The sequence below is a fragment of the Dendropsophus ebraccatus genome, chromosome 1, assembly GCF_027789765.1.
Source record: "Dendropsophus ebraccatus isolate aDenEbr1 chromosome 1, aDenEbr1.pat, whole genome shotgun sequence".
NCBI lineage: Eukaryota > Metazoa > Chordata > Amphibia > Anura > Hylidae > Dendropsophus > Dendropsophus ebraccatus.
The window spans coordinates 156611689-156630854 of record NC_091454.1 but is presented as its reverse complement, the minus strand read 5'-3'; the positions used below and the strand labels follow the sequence as shown (position 1 = coordinate 156630854).

The 19166-nt window shown below is 42.0% G+C and overlaps 1 protein-coding gene across 2 annotated transcripts in view; it reads right to left on the bottom strand.

Moving 5' to 3' along the window:
• The window catches only part of NEDD4 (NEDD4 E3 ubiquitin protein ligase), a 118141-nt gene that overhangs the window by 62887 nt on the left and 36088 nt on the right, over nt 1-19166 (bottom strand). Inside the window, exon 1 of one of the 2 annotated variants that reach the window (XM_069982446.1) lies at nt 9514-11403. The exons of the other annotated variant lie outside the window; for it this stretch is intronic. Coding sequence (XP_069838547.1) covers nt 9514-11064 — 1551 coding nt within the window. The 5' untranslated portion in view covers nt 11065-11403. Of the gene's footprint in view, nt 1-9513; nt 11404-19166 lie in introns of those variants that run through there. 2 annotated transcript variants of the gene reach the window in all.

Sequence of the window (19166 nt, the reverse complement as noted above, 5' to 3'; positions counted from 1 at the left end):
CTTTCCCTTCGTCAAAGAATCCACCTTTTGCAGAAATTACAGCATTGCACACCTTTGGCATTCTAGCTGTTAATCTGTTGGGGTAAGCTGGAGAAATTGCACCCCACGCTTCTAGAAGCAGCTCCCACAAGTTGGATTGGTTGGATGGGCACTTCTAGCGTACCATACGGTCAAGCTGCTCCCACAACAGCTCAATGGGGTTCAGATCTGGTGACTGCGCTGGCCACTCCATTACTGATAGAATACCAGCTGCCTGCTTCTGCTGTAAATAGTTCTTGCACAATTTGGAGGTGTGTTTAGGGTCATTGTCCTGTTGTAGGATGAAATTTGCTCCAATCAAGCGCTGTCCACTGGGTATGGCATGGCCTTGCAAAATTGAGTGATAGCCTTTCTTATTTAGAATCCCTTTTACCCTGTACAAATCTCCCACCTTACCAGCACCAAAGCAACCCCAGACCATCACATTACCTCCACCATGCTTAACAGATGGCGTCAGGCATTCTTCCAGCATCTTTTCATTTGTTCTGCGTCTCACAAACGTTCTTCCTTGTGATCCAAACACCTCAAACTTGGATTCATCAGTCCACAACACTTTTTTCCCAGTCTTCCTCTGTCCAATGTCTGTGTTTTTTTGCCCATCTTAATCTTTTATTAGCCAGTCTCAGATATGGCTTTTTCTTTGCCACTCTGCCCTGAAGCCCAAAATCCCGCAGCCGCCTCTTCACTGCAGATGTTGACACTGGTGTTTTGCAGGTACTATTTAATGAAGATGCCAGTTGGGGACCTGTGAGGCATCTGTTTCTCAAACTAGAGACTCTAATGTGCTTATCTTCTTGCTTAGTTGTGCAACGCGGCCAACCACTTCTTTTTCTACTCTGGTTAGAGCCTGTTTGTGCTGTCCTCTGAAGGGAGTAGTACACACCGTTGTAGGAAATCTTCAATTTCTTAGCAATTTCTCGCATGGAATAGCCTTCATTTCTAAGAACAAGAATAGACTGTCGAGTTTCAGATGAAAGTTCTCTTTTTCTGGCCATTTTGAGCTTTTAATTGACCCCACAAATGTGATGCTCCAGAAACACAATCTGCTCAAAAGAAGGTCAGTTTTTTAGCTTCTGTAACGAGCTAGACTGTTTTCAGATGTGTGAACATGATTGCACAAGGGTTTTCTAATCATCAATTAGCCTTCTGAGCCAATGAGCAAACACATTGTACCAGTAGAACACTGGAGTGCTAAAAATGGGCCTCTATACACCTATGCAGATATTGCACCAAAAACTAGACATTTGCAGCTAGAATAGTCATTTAGCACATTAGCAATGTATAGAGTGTATTTCTTTAAAGTTGGGACTAGTTTAAAGTTATCTTCATTGAAAAGTACTGTGACTTTTCAATGTGACCCCAAACTTTTGAACTGTAGTGTAAATCGGGATTTCCAAATAATTCTCGAAGAGATTTGTGAATCTTATGTCTGATCATATCCTGAACAAGTGAGAGAGGAAACAGGACCTCTGCAGTAATCATTCTCCCAATACAAGAGGCACATGTTTCAGGGAATATTACATTCTGTTTAGTCTTCTTAGAAGCCTTTCTGTATACATCCTCTCTCTTAGTTTGAACCAAAGAACTACCATTACTAACGGAACTCCATAAGTAAGGAATCACATCGTTTTTTTTTGTTTTTTTTTTTTGGGGGGGGGGGGGCAGGCTCTTAGCTGAAGGCGGCTGACCTACAGAACAGCCTTATGTTACCTAGCATGGAGGGATCCAGCATGTTAGGACACATCCAACTGCCAGGAACCCACTAGCCATGCCCTGAAGCCATACATCACTTGCCTTACCATCAGCTGGAAGTGATGCGACATCCTCTAAAGCACCCAGGTACCCTTCAACCCATGCTACCACCTCTAGCACAGCCCGTAGAGATGCCGCAGGCCAACTGTGGAACAGGCTGCAACCTCCACACTGGGGCACTGAAGACAACCAGCTAAACAGGAGGGGGAGGCATCTAGGCTGCTGGATTTTCACCCCCATACTAAGTTAATAGTGGGGGCCCCAACTTTTCCCATACTAAGGGACTTCAGAAAGCAAAGAAATCAGCATAGGACACACTGTGTCCACCACCAAGCAGAAGAGGCTTGCTGTTTGACAAATGTTGTATAGTAGTGCAGCATGTGTAACTTACAGTACAGTCTTTAGACTTGTACTGTGTTATGCACCTTTACAACATAGTAAGTGTGCTATTAAATGCAATATTTTATCTTGATATTTTGATGACTGTGACTAAAGCTATAAATAAATAAATCTTGAGCATTGATGAAATCCTTGAATAAAGACTACTAAACTTTAAATCTTAATCTTTGTTCCAGTTCCTCAGAGAATTGTGTTAACTTCAAACCGCAAACAGAAATGAACTACTTTTCTAGTAACATCAGTTTGTTTACTTTCACTTACTGAGCACAGTGGGGTTGGATTCAGCCATTTCTTAGCTTCAATGGCTATTGCAAAATAATGCGGGTGCTGGTCACTGTGTTACTGCCAGTTTTCACAAGCAGAAAGCTGTCGGAACACAACACTCCTGTCAGATAGCTGCCAGGAGTTGGAAGAGTCCAGCAGACATATCAAAGCCAATAATTCACAGGCATGCTTAATATGTTCTTCATCAACTTATAATTATCACCACACAATTAATAGAAATTGGACAGAAATATTTCCTTTCCTGGGACATAATGTACAACTACAGTTTATTGTTACAACCATTTGAAAATTTTTCCTTTGAAGTAGAATGATTAACTTCCACAAATCAAGGGGCTATTGTTATATATTTTTTAACCTTTTCATCAATGATTATTTTGCACCTGATCCTGAGGAGGGTTTGGCTTTTTTGGCAAATTGTGGCGTTTGTCTCACACAGACTTGAATGGAAGTCTGCTCCACTTATGTGAAAAAAAAAATGCCACAATCTGGTTCCCGGGGGTGAACTTAACCCCCTGTGGGCCAGACTGTATTCCATTAAGGGGGGACAGTTGGGGGAGGGTTAAACGACCCATCTTCAATCAGCGGCTGAGCTGGGACACTGCTTCAGCCAATGTTTGGCTAAGATTACGCTTGTGCATCATCACAATCGGCAACTACAGCAATGCCCCGAATGCATACAGTAAGGTGCAGAACACCTGTCAAAACGATGGGTGTTCTGCTCCTGGCTTTTATTTTCCCCCTCTTGATTTTCATATATCAGTATCCAAGGTATTGGGTCTGATTCAGTGGACTACATTGATTACAAGTGCTTTTTTTTTTTTTTTTTAATAAAATAGTCAAGGGGGTGGGGGTGTTATTTCTTGAATAAAATACTTCTCTTTATCGTTATGTGTTTTTTTTTTTTTACAGGTTTAGTAGAGGAAGCCGTCTGAGGGCATCCATTACCAAGTCAGAGCCTAGTGCTAGCCGGTATAAAATTACTAACACTAAACATTCCCCCTCCCCAATATTACCCGAGTACCCACCACACCAGGGGTATCGGGAAGAGCCGGGTACCAGTAGTTGTGAAACATCAAAACCGATGCTCCTGGACTGAGCGGTGGCAGGCTGGTAAAACCTATTTCCATAACCAGTCAGGTTAAAAAACCAAGCAGCAGCTTAGTAGTACCAAGGTGGAAGGGCCATTTTTTAGACCCTCCCCAGCTTCAGAATACCAGCCTTTCACCGTGCAATCCAGGAGTGCCAATTGGACTACTGGTAACAGACTTCTCTCAGTACTCCTAATAATAGGGGGGAGGGTGGGGTGGGGTTAGTATTTGCAATTTTATACCAGCTAGCACTAGGCCCTGACTTAAAGAGGTACTCCGGGCGGGGTCATTTTTATTATATGGCCGGGGAAGGGGTGGAAATAGAGGCCGCGGTCACTTACCTCCCCAGTTCCAGCAATGGGTCCCAGATCGCGCCGCCCCATTCTCCCGTCCGGCTGCCGCTTCCTTGGCTGAGCTGCGACTTAAGATGTGATGTCTCAAGGCAGCTTAGCTATTTAGCGGTCAAGGCGGGACTTCGCTCTTTCCTTTATGGAGAAGGTGCATTTGGGTCAGCATTTTGCCCCAAACACAGACTTCTGCTGAAGTCCATGTTTGGGTAACAAGGCTGATGCGAAAAATGACAAAGGTGAAAAAGTTTAATTCACACACAAAGTCAAAAACGCCACAAAAAACGTTAAAAAAAGCAAGCGCATGAAAAAGCCGACATACACCGCATTGCCTTTTTTTTTTTTTTTTTTTTATAAACGTAAAAAACGTCAAATAAAAAGGATATGTGAGGGCACCCTGACGCACGTCGGCTCACATGCTTTCCATTTAAAGTTCTATAAATGTTTTCACAGAAAGTACGCATTGCTTTCCAAACATAGGCACCACATGGTAACAAAGTTGCTGTGTGTCGCTGCAGTGTGTGAAAATGACTTGTGGCACAAGGATTAGAAGTATGTTGCAATGTATCCAGTACTCTGTAATCTAAATGGGACATGACACTGCAAAAGTTATTCCTACACATTGTATACTATTTTAAGATAAATATTTGCTAGTTATTAAAAATGTGTTCAAAGACTTAGTAGCCAATATTGTGCATCCTCAGGCTACTGCTACGTGCCATGAGAGGTTCTGGTATTTGTGACAAAGAGGATATAGTCTGCAGTGCTAATCCTGTTGTCAAAAAACACCACAACTTTTGTGGACCCTATTATATGGGATCAGTCAGAAATCACTAACAACTATGCAAAACCAGATCTGGGGCATTGTTGTGGCTCTGGTGTAAACAACCAACAGGGGGAGGCCAACACTCTTAAAGCACCCCTAGTTTTACATAGTCAAGTTAAACTCATTGTGCCTTAAATTTTTATTTTTAAATTTTGTTTCTTAAATTTTTTAAATCAACCGCTCTCAGCAAGGGTTTGTAAATATCTTATTTGTAAATAACTTCTATAAAAAAAAATCTAAAGTTATCAGCTATTATATGTTCTGCAGGAAGTAGAGTTTTCTTTCAAGTCTGACAGTGCTCTCTGCTGCCACCTCTGTTCATGTCAAGAATTGTCCAGAGCAGCAGCAAATCCCCATAGAAAACACCTTCCTGCTCTCCAGACTGGAACATATACCACTTCCTGCAGGGCGATACAGAAGCTGATTAGTACTGGAAAACTTAAAATTTTTGAATAGAGCTAAATTACAAATTTATGCACATTCACTTCATGCATGTGCTTACACACACACACACACACACACACACACACCTTCTAGGCTGGCTCTATCAGACGAAGTGCCACCAGCTTGGTAAGTGGTCAGGGGGTCACAGGTTCACTTTAAATGTTGTTTAATGTGTTGTCTGTGAAAATGGTTCTATTATGTGATGGGTTCATGCTGCAAAGACATGAACTTGCCTGCCCTGTTTTCCTTGTTCTAGTGGAGCCCAGTCCTATGACATGGTACTTCCTAATCTCAATCTTGACACAAGGAAGTTCGGCCAATTTCCAATGTTTCACTTCATAGCATCCTAGCCAGGTGAACTACAACTGTGGTGTTTTTGCACACAGGAAAAATATAAAAATTCTTCTATTTTGATCACACCAAATAGCGTGTAGTATTTTCTACTATACACTGTTATTGAGGGTTATTGTGACCTGGGACTATAGAGGGTGCTACATAATACTCCATTGGTGTAAGGAACCTGGAAAGACTAGACAACCTTCCTCCCCTTCTGAGACTTTTTCTTCTTATCCAGTGATTGTGGTTCTACATGAACATCACAGGCCTAATTTTATCTTCATGGGTGACAATGTTTAAGGTCATCAAGGTCGCATAATTAGGGAACGGCTACTGGAGACTAGGGTTCATCAAATGGAGGTGCCTGCACTTTCCTCAGACCTAAATCCCATAGAAAACCTATGGGATCAGCTGAGTTGCTATGTAGAGGCTCATAACTCTGTCCCCCAGAACATCAATGACCTGAAGGCGACCCTTCGAGAAGAGTGGGATGCCATGCCACAGCAGACAATAAATCGACTTTTGAACAGCATGAGTTTTCAAGCTGTAATTGACGCTTAAAGGGAACCAATCAGCCCAATTCTCTGGAGCACAGTATAAAGCTCCTGTGCAGCTCGCGGCACATATCAACAGCAGCTTTATACCAGAGAAATAAATAATGTAATGTATTGCCCCCCAAAAGTTATACAAATCACCAACATACACTTATTACGGGAAATGCATATAAAGTGATTTTTTCCCTGCATTTTCTACTGCATCAAGGCTTCACTTCCTGGATAACATGGTGATGTCACGACCCGACTACCAGAGCTGTGTGGGCTGTGGCTGCTGGAGAGGATGATGGCAGGGGGACACTGAGGGACACAGGGCACTGGAGGGACACTGAGCATCCCTCTGCCATCATCCTCTCCAGCAGCCACAGCCCGCACAGCTCTGGGAGTCGCGGCGAGACTAGAGATGAGCGAACCTGCCGGATTTCTGGTTCATACTGGGATACAGCCTATGGCATAGGCTGTATCCCAGTTTTCAAGGCGTTCCTTAGGCTGTATCCACCCAAGTAAGATGCCGAGATTTCTGGTTCGTACGAACCAGAAATCCAGCAGGTTCACTCATCTCTAGTTGTAACGTCACCATTTTATCCAGGAAGTTAAGCCTTGATGCAGTAGCAAGGACAGGGAAAAAAGCACTTCATAAGCATTTCATGTAATAAGTGTATATTGGGGATTTGTATAACTTTTGGGGGGCAATACAATAGTTGAATAAAAATTTTTGCCAGACTTCTTCTTTAATCCCTTTATACTGTGCTCCAGAGAACCAAATCAGCCCAATTCGGCTGATTGGTTCCCTTTAAGGACACATGACTTGTTCTTGATACATTTGCATTTTTTGTTGTGGTGTACCCACCATTGTTGTTGGCTTGTTTTAATAAATAGTTTGAGATGAGGAAATCAACATTGCATGCTTCTACTTAAATGGCCTTATGATATATCACTGTAGTGTGAAGTTTCCATAAGTTTCACCTGCAAGCCAAGTATTGATTTTTTTTCCAAGTAAATTCAACCTAAGGAAGGGTCTAGTTCAGACAAGAAACACAACATCATCTCTGACGTATGTATGATGTGTGGAGATTGTTTGGCAGCTTAGTAATAGCACCAGAGAAAAAGAGACTACCCACTTTTCAACTAGAGAATTAAAGGAGTATTCCACTCAAACATAACTTTTGATATGTTGCTGCCCATGGTGAGACACAATTCCTTCCATACTTGTTATTATCTATTCAGTCTCCTTCCCCCAGTTCTCAGCTGCTGTTATATGCTGAAGACACAAGTTTGTGTTTGAGCTTTACTCTCTGTTTTCCCCTCCTTCTCCCCACCCTTCTGAGACAGCACATGTAAACAAGTCTCTGGCAGGCTTTATCTGCAACATAGTAGCTTCTTTGTAATGCTGGGAGGGTTAGACAGCATCTAATAGTACCAAGTAATATTAGATAAAAATATAGTCAGGTCTGCAGGCAGCATATTACAGAGCAGGACGAGCTAAGCAAAATGATATTTTGCTTTAAAAGATTCAGGACAACTTGGTATTTGATCACTGACCTCTTTACCTATACTGGGTGTCAAGTGGGTGGTCCTAGTCGGTGACCGACAGCTCTCCCATTACATGCACACTTACAGACAGCTGTTAAAAGGGGGACTATCAGCAGGTGGGTGTGCTGAGGATCAACGTATGTTTGTTACCCTCATCCTCTGTGCCATTCCCATGTTATTAGCTGTAAAAGTCTTGGGGGGGGGGGGGGTCGGTCAGAGGTGGATGCTGCTGCCCCAGCTTGCCCTCCCCTTCTAATGATTATCAATGGAGGGGGGACTGCTAGATCGATGCCCCCAGTGCTAACAGCTTACTGGGCAGAACAGCACAGGAACGGCGTCGAGGATGACTGTAGAAGACATCCCTTCATCCTCAGCATGCCGTGCCCACTAGGGAGCCATCAGCAGGTTAGATTTGTCTACCCTGCTAAAAGTTCCCCTTTAAGCTAAACAGAGTAGGTCCACCCACTTGACTAGTTGGCCCAGAATAAACACAGATTTACATGAATAAATGACAAGGGAAGCCAGGAAATTTCTTACTAAACTATATATCAGCCTGGTCTGCTCCTCCTGCTCTATATCATGACGGCTGCATATTAGACTGCATTTTCAATGTGACACAGTATATCCCTGTTCCATTCAAACATCTAACCACAGACATGTGGGCTAAAAAATAAACAGTAACTTGGGATCCTGATCTAGCTTCCTCAGCAAATTCACAATTATCACTAATCATGTGGGTAAGGGCTAACTCTATTAAGTGTTAAAACGCCAGGGAAAAATACACTGCATAATATATATATATATATATATATATATATATATATATATATATATATATATAATATATATAATATATATATATATATTAGAGATGAGCGAACCTCGAGCATGCTCGAGTCGATCCGAACCCAAACTTTCGGCATTTGATTAGCGATGGCTGCTGAAGTTGGATAAAGCCCTAAGGCTATGTGGAAAACATGGATATAGTCATTGGCTGTATCCATGTTTTCCAGACAACCTTAGAGCTTTATCCAAGTTCTGCAGCCCCCGCTAATCAAATGCCGAACGTTCGGGCTCGGGTCGAATCGAACCCGGTTCGCTCATCTCTAAGAGATGTATTTGTATTTTTTAAGCTTGTGTATTTTCACACAATAGCATGGTCAATCCCTACAGTCACAAGTGTCATTTTACAGTGAATTTCAGAAAGCCGTCCTTAACAAGCTGTTGACTATTGAAGCATGGAACTGGATATTATGCTACTAGAGGCTTAAACTTGGGCACACAAATGAAGAACGCACAGACCTTTCAGTGATAGCAGAGCTTGAGCAAAGTACTGATTTAATTTCATGACTGCTGTGTACAGATAGCTGGCATTACTAAATGCTGCTCTAATATCAACTTGTTAAATTTGAACCCGCAGTCAGCGTATCAGTATACATGACCAGACTAACTGGAGTCAAGGGAAATATTTTGGGAGCGGTTTATTTTTAACTGGGCTACACTGCTGCACTATGGCTGCAATGATCACACTCACACCGACGGCCCAATGTTACTGACTAACAATATCAGAGTTACTAGGTACCATAATAAGACATTAAAGAACACACCATGGCACCACATTTACTAAATGCAAACATGCTTAAACTGTAGTATCAATGCAAAATACTAAGGCAAATAAATAATGAACTTTAATACCACATTATGCAGCAAAAAAAATAATATCAAGTCTTAAAAATTACTGCCAAAGACTAAACACATAAAAAATATTTTTTCAATAACATATTACAAAAATGACGACAAAATATAAAAAATGTAAACACAGAATTAACATTTCCTTAGAGGCAAATAAAATAGAACACTAAGGAGATATAATCTGGCTTGTCAAGTAAAAAAAATGTGAAGGAACTCACCTTGAGGGGTTTCACAGAGGGTTTGACAGTCACACCAGTGGAGGGCTTACTTATAGATTGTCTCTTAAAGCTACAGATCCTGCTTTCACTTCCAGGTGCAAACTGTATGTGCAAATGGGATGACCCTAATTTTGGGTAATTATACTTAAGACTAGAAGAGTTAAGTTTGTTGGGAGGTCCTTCCGATATACTTCTTTGGAAGAGATGGCTTGATTTCCTGTTGGGGATAGCTTTGCTACCCTGGTCTCCATTAATACTAATCTGACATTCCGCAATTTTATTTGAAGGAGAACACGCAGAGGTGCTGCGTGACAGTCGGATGTGCCGGTGTGACTTGGCTCCATTGCAGGGCTCAGACTTGTCATGTCTGCGTGACTTCACGTGGTCACACTCAATGCCTGCTGAAAACGGTCTCTGGTGAGAAACACTTCGTGAAACATGAGAAAATCCATTCTCTGCAGTATCTGGGTTCTGAAATCCATTAGATGGATAGGCCTCTTGTAAAGAGTCATTCAAGTAAAGTGGTTTAATGTCTCTAACTTCACCAATAGTGCAATTATTTTTGGAAAGGCGCACTCCATTGACTGCTGTTGAAAGAAATCCCTTGGATGAGCTCTGATCTTCCTTCTCTGCAAGCTCATTAGAACATAGCATGAACTGATAGGAAGTCTGATAAGGGCCTCTATTGACTGGGGGACTCAAAGTAGTTGGAGAGGTTGGTGGTGTCTCAGAGGGACTCCGAGGGAAGATCACCAAAGAAGAACAACGTCTCAGAGGAAGCCTTGTTTTTCTTCTTGATGGCAGATTTCCCATAATCACTTCTTTGTTTAGTTCATCTTGGTCAAAAGGAAAAGTATTTTTACACCTAGAATAAACCTGACGAATGTTATTTAGTTTGGAAGAACTCACTTCTGCATTTGTATTGTTAGCAAGCACCTTGTTAATATAACCAGCATCAGTTAGAGAAAGGGTACAGCTACTATTGTCACTTATAACACTATTAGAACATGAACCAGTGTCACTTGTCGTACTCGTACATGATCCATAGTCACTGCTGTTGCTACTAAATGATCCATTGTCACTTGCCGCAATGCTACACGAACTGCCGTTCTTAGCCAAGGTGTTATTTGGGAAAGTGCTGTCATTTACGGCCGGGTGACAGCTATAATTCCTACTCATGTTATAACTAGAATTAATCCCATCCTTGTAATCACTGACGAATGAAAGGTCTTCTGTAGCAAGGTCGGCATTGCCAGACTGATGACATCTACTATTCCTGCTGGGCTGTAAAGAAATCTGAAGCGATGTGCTTTTTTTGTTAGGCTGTGAAACAGAATTACCTTGATAGGACTGTACAATTTCAGGTGAAGACGACAGCTGTACTGTTTGCCGTGGAGACAGTCTCATCTGTATCACACTTGGCGCAGAAGAATGGGAGCCTCTTTGGAAGCACATGTGAATATTGCTATCCAGACCATCTCCGGAGCTGTCAGGCAGAGGATCAGTGTTACTTCTTCTGGTGGCAAAATGAAGTCTTAGACGACGTGCCATTTGTTCCTTCTGACCATATTACTAATTCAGATGTGCAGTTCTCTCTCACTCCCCGAGAAGACCAGAAGCAGCAGAAAAACATGTAGATCGTTGGTATTAGACTGCAGGAAAAGCCACAAAACTGCCTCATGTGTCCCAGCCAAACACAGGAAAATGATGAGCCACAGGGTAGAGCAGTGCACGTCACGAAACAAACAGACCATTCCTGACTCCACGGTTTCTAAACAGTCTTGGATTGCTTGTACTCCAACTGCATTCACTTAGCAGGCACTTGATTTCTGGCGACATTTAAGCTCCGCTCTCCTGCTGCATACTGACTGTAACGCTGCCAGACTTGATTTAATAATACCTTCTCCAATATGCATGAATGAGTCCTTCCCAAAAACAACAATGCGTCTGTATGTGAAACCTAGCTGTGTTTTCTTGCTACAGCCGCCCTGGCTGAACACATGTCCTAGCTGAATCAATATGCCTAAACTTTCCTCTGCAGCATACAGGCTCTAATATTTTTACCCATACATATAGAGTTACAGGAAGTTGCAGGGAATGGAGTTCCACATAATTGAGTATCAAAGTTAGGATTGAGTTACCAGAAAGTATCCATAATAGGAAACTATTGAAGATTCTGCTATGCACAAAACCACTGGTATTCATTTGAATTTCAAGTTTTAGTAACAGAATAAAATGTCTATTGCTTAAAAGGTTTTAATAAGACTGGAAAACGTATTCAGCCATACAGCCCCCAGATTAAGAGGATTCACATAAAGCTGGTAAAATGGCACACACATGCACATACTGGGTGGATGCAGATTGTTTTTAATGATACATATCACAATGTGCTTCTATAAATATACAACACAAATCATTGATTCAGCATTATAAAATAATGTACAAAAATAAGAAAAATCGATGACCTTTCTTTCAGGAGGGCTTCAGCCTATTAACCCCATAATGACTGCTGAATTAACCTTGCACAGCCATGCATCTTTTCTTTTATGATATGCCATTTCAATAATTGTAATTTTTTAAAATCTATTAATTTTGCAACAAGTATGATTTTTTTTTTTTTACAAAATAATATTAGCATATATGGCCTTTGTAAACCTTTGTAGTTACTAAAGCTGCAATTGGGTTGTTGTTTTTTCAAGTATATCATACATAGATTTATACAATTGGCCACAAAACAAATGCTACTAGAGATGAGCACACTTGTTGAAAGTTCAGGCTCATCAAACCCAAACAATTAGCATTTGAATCCCGCTGCCTGGAGAAGGTGGATGCAGCCCGAGGACTGCCTGAAAAACATGGATACTCCTGAACCCTAACTTTCAGCAAGTACACTAATCTATAGCTGCTACATTTCTGTGCATCAGAGCAGAATACTACATTTTGCAAATGGATTTAGGAGTATAGCAGGCTTTTTAGACTTACAAACTTGTCAGCTGTGCACTACTACACATATGCACATGATTTTTAAGCACTGTGCCTTGGAATGTAAAGTCAAAGGGGTTAAATAATGTATACTAAGAACCCTAAGTAATACACACGCTGCACATATTTCATAAACTAAAACACAAGTGACATCTAGTGGTTAAAATAGGTATCAGTTGCACAATGGCTCGATGTCCCGGGTCTAGCCCCACCAAGCCCTGAGCAGAGGGAGGACTCCCATTCTACTCCTACCATAAAAAACCCCAATCTAAGGTGTACAGTATATTAACTAACTTGCTACAAAACAATACGGGATCCGAATGTTAGATCCTCTCATAAGCCACGATAATGAGGATGCAGTAAGGAAAGGAAAATTTTTTTTTATTGTAGTCATTTTTACAGTCTATATAACATTTTTTAATACACTAAATCTGGTATAAGGGGAATTTCCATAATTCTCTTCTATTTTTGTTATTGCTGCTGGGGTTGGGATGCTGTACCCAATCCTGAGCTGCTTGTTATATACAATGTATTAAATCACTAAAAACATTGACAAAAAAATAATAGGTATCACCTTTGACAAAAATATAGTGATGACTATATAATATATTATAAATATTATATATATATATATATATATATATATATATATATATATATATGTATATATATACACATACATACACATATACACACACACACACACCTACACATTTATATATATTTTTTTATTACATATTGAATCACTTGAGGCTCTTTATGTGAAACTATAGTAAAATCACGAGATAAAATAATAATCGAAGTGATCACCAAAGAGCAAGTTTGGTGCTGGCAGCATACAACCCCAATTCCTCACACACTATGCCTTCCAGACTGGAGGCATGCCTCTTACATGCTCTACATTTCACAGCGGCTCAGGCATCTGAAACGTCAGACAGATCAGCTGTTATTGCTGGCGCAATAGTGCCAATTCAAATAAATGCACCCTCTAGAATGTGAATGGCACACCGCTGTTGTCATCAGCCTTATAGACTTTTAAAAGGAGCAAAAAGGCACATGTTCTTCTGCTACCCCATCTCCTCTATTGTGAAGTAAAGAGGAGTAAGGAACTGAGACCACCCCTCTTCCTTTCTAGTACTACCTCCTTTAAAACTACTACTTAAGGCTGCGTTCACACTACGTATATTTCAGTCAGTATTGTGGTCCTCATATTGCAACCAAAACCAGGAGTGGATTAAAAACACAGAAAGGATCTGTTCACACAATGGTGTAATTGAGTGGATGGCCGCCATTTAATGGCAAATATTTGCTGTTATTTTAAAACAACGGCTGTTATATTGAAATAATGGCCATTATTTACTGTTATATGGCGGCCATCCACTCAATTTCACCATTGTGTGGACCGATCCTTTCTGTGTTTTTATTCCACTCCTGGTTTTGGTTGCAATAGGAGGACCACAATACTGACTGAAATATACGTAGTGTGAACCCAGCCTAAAAGGGGTTATGCAGGATTCGAAAAAGCACAGCTACTTTCTTGCAAAAATAGCACCACCCCTGTCAGCTTGTGTGTAGTATTACAACTTTACTTTAATGGAACTGTAATGCAAAACCCCAAACTACAAGAGTAGTGCTGTTTCTGGAAGAAATCAGGCATGATATTAAAAGTGTGGGTAAACCTTTTAAGGCTGGGTTCACACTACGGTATATGTTTCAGTCAGTATTGTGGTCCTCATATTGCAACCAAAACCAGGAGTGGATTAAAAACACAGAAAGGATCTGTTCACACAATGGTGAAATTGAGTGGATGGCCGCCATATAACAGTAAATAACTGCCATTATTTCAATATAACAGCCGTTGTTTTAAAATAACAGCAAATTTGCCATTAAATGACGGCCATCCACTCAATTTCACCATTGTGTGAACAGATCCTGTGTTTTTAATCCACTCCTGGTTTTGGTTGCAATATGAGGACCACAATACTGACTGAAATATACGTAGTGTGAACCCAGCCTAAAAGTAAGTAAATTATGATAACATTTGTTTCTTTAAATAGAGTTTCAAGATAATCTGGAAAGCACAGTGGCCGAGTAGCAAAGCTGGGTCCGGGATTTGAATCTAACCACTGGTATTGACAGGGGGTTTCTTCTAGGTATTCTGGTTTCCTCCCAGACTCTAAATTAGATTAATGTGAGTTAAGAAAGAAATTTAAAAAAAAAAAAAAAAAAAAAAAAAAGTATATTGACGGCCTATTGTTTCAAACCATTTTCCTCTAAGTCATGAGCCTATGTGATATTTCTAAATCACTTAATTTACCAAAAAGGACTCCTCACCCAGAAAAAAAGCCTTGAAATTGTGGCCTCTAGGTGTCCCTGACAACTGCTGTTCACTGCCTGAATTCCTTGTATTGCAGTAATCAGTGGCGGTCTTTGGCACCAAGCACCGCCAAGCGATCGCTTGGGGCCCCCAACATCCAGGGAGGCCCCCACGCCCCGCTCTTGTGCTCAAGACCGCTGGACAGGGTCGCTGCCCCGCTCGCTACTGCCATCTGAACTGTAACTATGAGCACTCATAATGAGCGCTCATAGTTACATGCAGCAGCACTGACAGGGCGGGAGACATTGGCTCCCTTCCTGTCAGTCACTCTTGTGGCCGCAGGAAGGGTTTTCCCTGCGGTCACAAGTGGCAGCTTTGTCCTTGTGGTGCCGGCGCTCCAGTGACATCACTGGAGCATCGGCGCCAGGACAAGGGGAGTGCGGTCTCTTGTGATCGCAGGGAAAACCCTTCCTGCGGCCAGAAGAGTGAAGAGAAGAGGAGACGCCCGGACCCAGGTGAGTATAAGTGTTTGTTTTATTGTGTTATATACTATATGGAAGGGGGGGGCACACAGGGGTCTGTTTAACTGGGGAGCGCACATCGGGGGGCTATATAACAAGGGGAGCACACAGGGGGGCTATAGACTACTGGGGCTTCACAGAGGGGTCTATATACAACTTGGAGAGCACACAGGAGGTCTATATCCAAGTGGGGGAGCACACAGGGGGTCTATATACTACTGGTGGGGCACACAGGGGGTTTATATACTACTGGGGGAACATACAGGGGGTCTATATACTACTTGTGAGGGACACAGGTGGTCTATATATAACTGGGGGAGCACACAGGGGTCTGTATACTACTGGGGCAGCACACAAGGGGTCTATATAATACTGGTGGGGCACACAGGGGGTTTATATACTACTGGGGGAACCACACAGGGGGTTTATATACTACTGGAGGAGCACACAGGGGTCTATATCCAAGTGGGGGAGCACACAGGGGGCCTATATACTAGTGGGGGAGCACACAGGGGGTATATACAACTGGGGGCAGCACACAGGGGGTCTATATACAACTGGGGCAGCACACAGGAGGTCTATATACAACTGGGGGAGAACACGGGGGGCTATATAAAACTGGGGGAACACACAGGGGGCTATATAAACTTGGGGAACAAAGGGGTCTATATACTACTGGGGGAAGCAAACAAGGGGTATATACTACTGGGAGAAGCAAACAAGGGGTATATACTACTGGGGGCAGGACACAAGGTGTATATACTATTGGGGGCAGCACACAAAGAGTATATATAACTGGCGGTAACACACAAGGGGTACATACTACTGGGGGCAACACACAGCGGTCTATTGTTTTGGAACGCGTGTCGAGGGGGGGCCCCAGACATAACTTCGCTTGGGGCCCCAGAAATGCCAAGACCGCCCCTGGCAGTAATGACGCCAAGATGGAACACAGGAAGTGGGGGTGGGGTTTGGTTTTGCTAGTGCTATGCTCAGAGATGTGAAGGCTTTGGTTGTGTACCTTAAAGGGGTTATCCAGCGCTACAAAAACATGGCCACTTTCCCCCTACTGTTGTCTCCAGTTTGAGTGGGGTTTTGAAACTCAGTTCCATTGAAGTAAATAGAGCTTAATTGCAAACCGCACCTGAACTGGAGACAACAGTAGGGGGAAAAGTGGCTGAGTTTTAAAAGCGCTGGATATACCATTTAAGGCTATGTTCCCACGTAGTAAAACACTGGCCATTCCATAACCCGGCCGGGTCACGGAACGGCCAGTGTCACAGAAAATCATTCTGGCCAGTCCTGCAGGACTGGCCAGATGATCTTTACTGCTACTGAATTCGGATGCGGGCGCATCACTGTGCACCCACATCCGAATTCCCCGGTGTTCACAATGGAGCGTACGGCCGGAGCCATTCGCTCCATTGTGTGCACTGACAGGTTTTCTGCGGCTGCTATTCAATGGATAGCGGCCGCAGAAAATGAACATGTCATTTTTTTGCTGCGCTGCTAGGGATCCCGGCCACAGTGTATACTATGTGTATACACTCCGGCTGGGATTCCATAGAGGGCAGCAATACGTAAGCTACGTAGTAATCACAACTATTATTGCATATCGGCAGCAACGGCCATGATTATTACGTAGCTCATGTAGTGAGAACATAGCCTAAATCTGTAAGCCTGTCTGCCTTCTCCAAAGGGTCCATGCTATGCTTGAAAGGTAAATACAGACTTTCCTCTGACATTTGATCAACCATCAAATTCTGAGCAGCTGTCCCTTGTGTAAATACCAATGTTCCTGTTAATATATCTACAAAGTGTCATATCCAAAATTCAACACCTCCCTCCTCCTCTATTAAAATATCACGAAGCTACAATATACAGAGGATAGCCTAATAAAGCTGTCAAGCAGCAGGTCAACCAGGACAGTGATATAAAATCCTAGCTACACCCAAAAGGTCGAGTAGGGTGTAAGCAGGGCAAGGCTATCATAATTTCTGCCTTCCTCTGATAGCTTTATTATTGTATCTTTTGTATGCTGTCTAAACCTATGCAATATTTAGTACAATTTTTATTGAAGGTTGTTTTGTGTGTTATAATGCATAGAGTTCATTTGCAATGTTTAATGATATCATTTTCCCACTGCCAAAATGAATCTATAACCTTCTCAAGTCTTGGGACATACTGACAGTCCATGAGTGAAGAGATCCTGCTTATGTTACACTACAGCTTGTGCAGGGTTTACTTGGGTTAAAAAGAGGCAAGCTGGCAAACTATGTCCTACTGCCAGAGAAAAACCATCTGCTTTAAATGGGTTATCCAGGCTTAGAAAAATATTGCCACTTTCTTCCAGAAAACAGCAGCTCTTGTCTTCTTCGGTTCCACTGTACTGAATACCACACAACCTGCGGACAGGTGTGGTGCTGTTTTTGTAACATAGTAGCTGTGTTTTTTTTCTCATCCTGGACAAGCTCTTAAGCATCCGGTCACACTACGGAATTTGTGCAGAAATTCAAGTGGAGTCCGCGCCACAGGCTCTGCTTGAGGTTCCGCCTGTCCCATTCATTCAATAGAATGTCTCACGCCCACTCCGCCATCCGCCCAAAGAGCTGACATGGTGCGGACTCTGCTTGAAATTCTGCGCAGATTATGTAGTGTCAACGGACTCTTAAATAGCATATTTGGAAGAAACAGGGTTTCTAGTATCATGACAAAGACATGATTAAAAATCAAGTGGGTGAATGTCAAGCCCCTTTAAGCATCATGTTATTACATAAAGGAGCAGATACTATTCACAACCCATTCTTCTTGGCTGTGTTATTTCCATCAAGGTTTACATGCAAATATTTCAACAGATTCAGTGAACAAAGAAAGGAAGGAAAAAAACATACAGACTATTAAACCCCTAGTGTACAATAAATTAGGAAATACAGGAATATAGGTGAGCTGTTAAAAAAAAACTTCTAAATCAGGAACGGCGGCAGCTAGAAATACAGGAGTTGGCTTAAAATACTCAGGGGGACTTGTTAAGTAAGACCAGATATGTATGGGAGAATTACATTTTTTAGCTCTTGGGAGGGAATACCCCTTTAAGGCCCTATTACACTGAAGGATTATTCGCCGATAATCGTCCCGTGTAACAGAAGGCAACGATCAGCCGGCATGAACGATGTCGGCAGATGGTTGCTGTCATTTGCCTTTCAACATCTCCCCCTCCCTGCCACTCCTTTAAGTGTTAATGGGTTAAGATGCATACAGTCTATTAATGCATACTTGTCCACAATTGTAGACAGACCCATCTATGGGCCAATATACAACTCTGGATTCCATGGTCCCGAACCACAAAAGAAACGGACATGACGATATAAGACTTGCAGACTTTTGTGGCCTTTTGCCTTATACATCTGGTGTATATGGATAGGACCGTAACACCTAAAAACACATTTATGTACACAAGAGTCCCAGCAGACAAAATACCACCTGCATTCTATGCTAGTGCCAATAATTCCACTGTCCAGACAGTAAACACAAGAGATCCCATATATAAACATACCCACGAAAAAATGGATAACAACCTGTATAAAATATAATCAATTTTATTTAAACATAATGAACATACAAGAGCCAATTCCAAACATAAATTTCAGACAACAGGTTTGGGCAGTATTCATACTATATCGGGGAAAATTTGCTTACGCAATACTGTGTTGTGAATCAGTGGTCATACAATAATATTCAGGCTAATACTAGTGTGCACATAAAGAAACTCACATAAAAACACTGTCCACATAAAACAATTGTTGCCTGTATTGCATATGCACAGCATATACCCT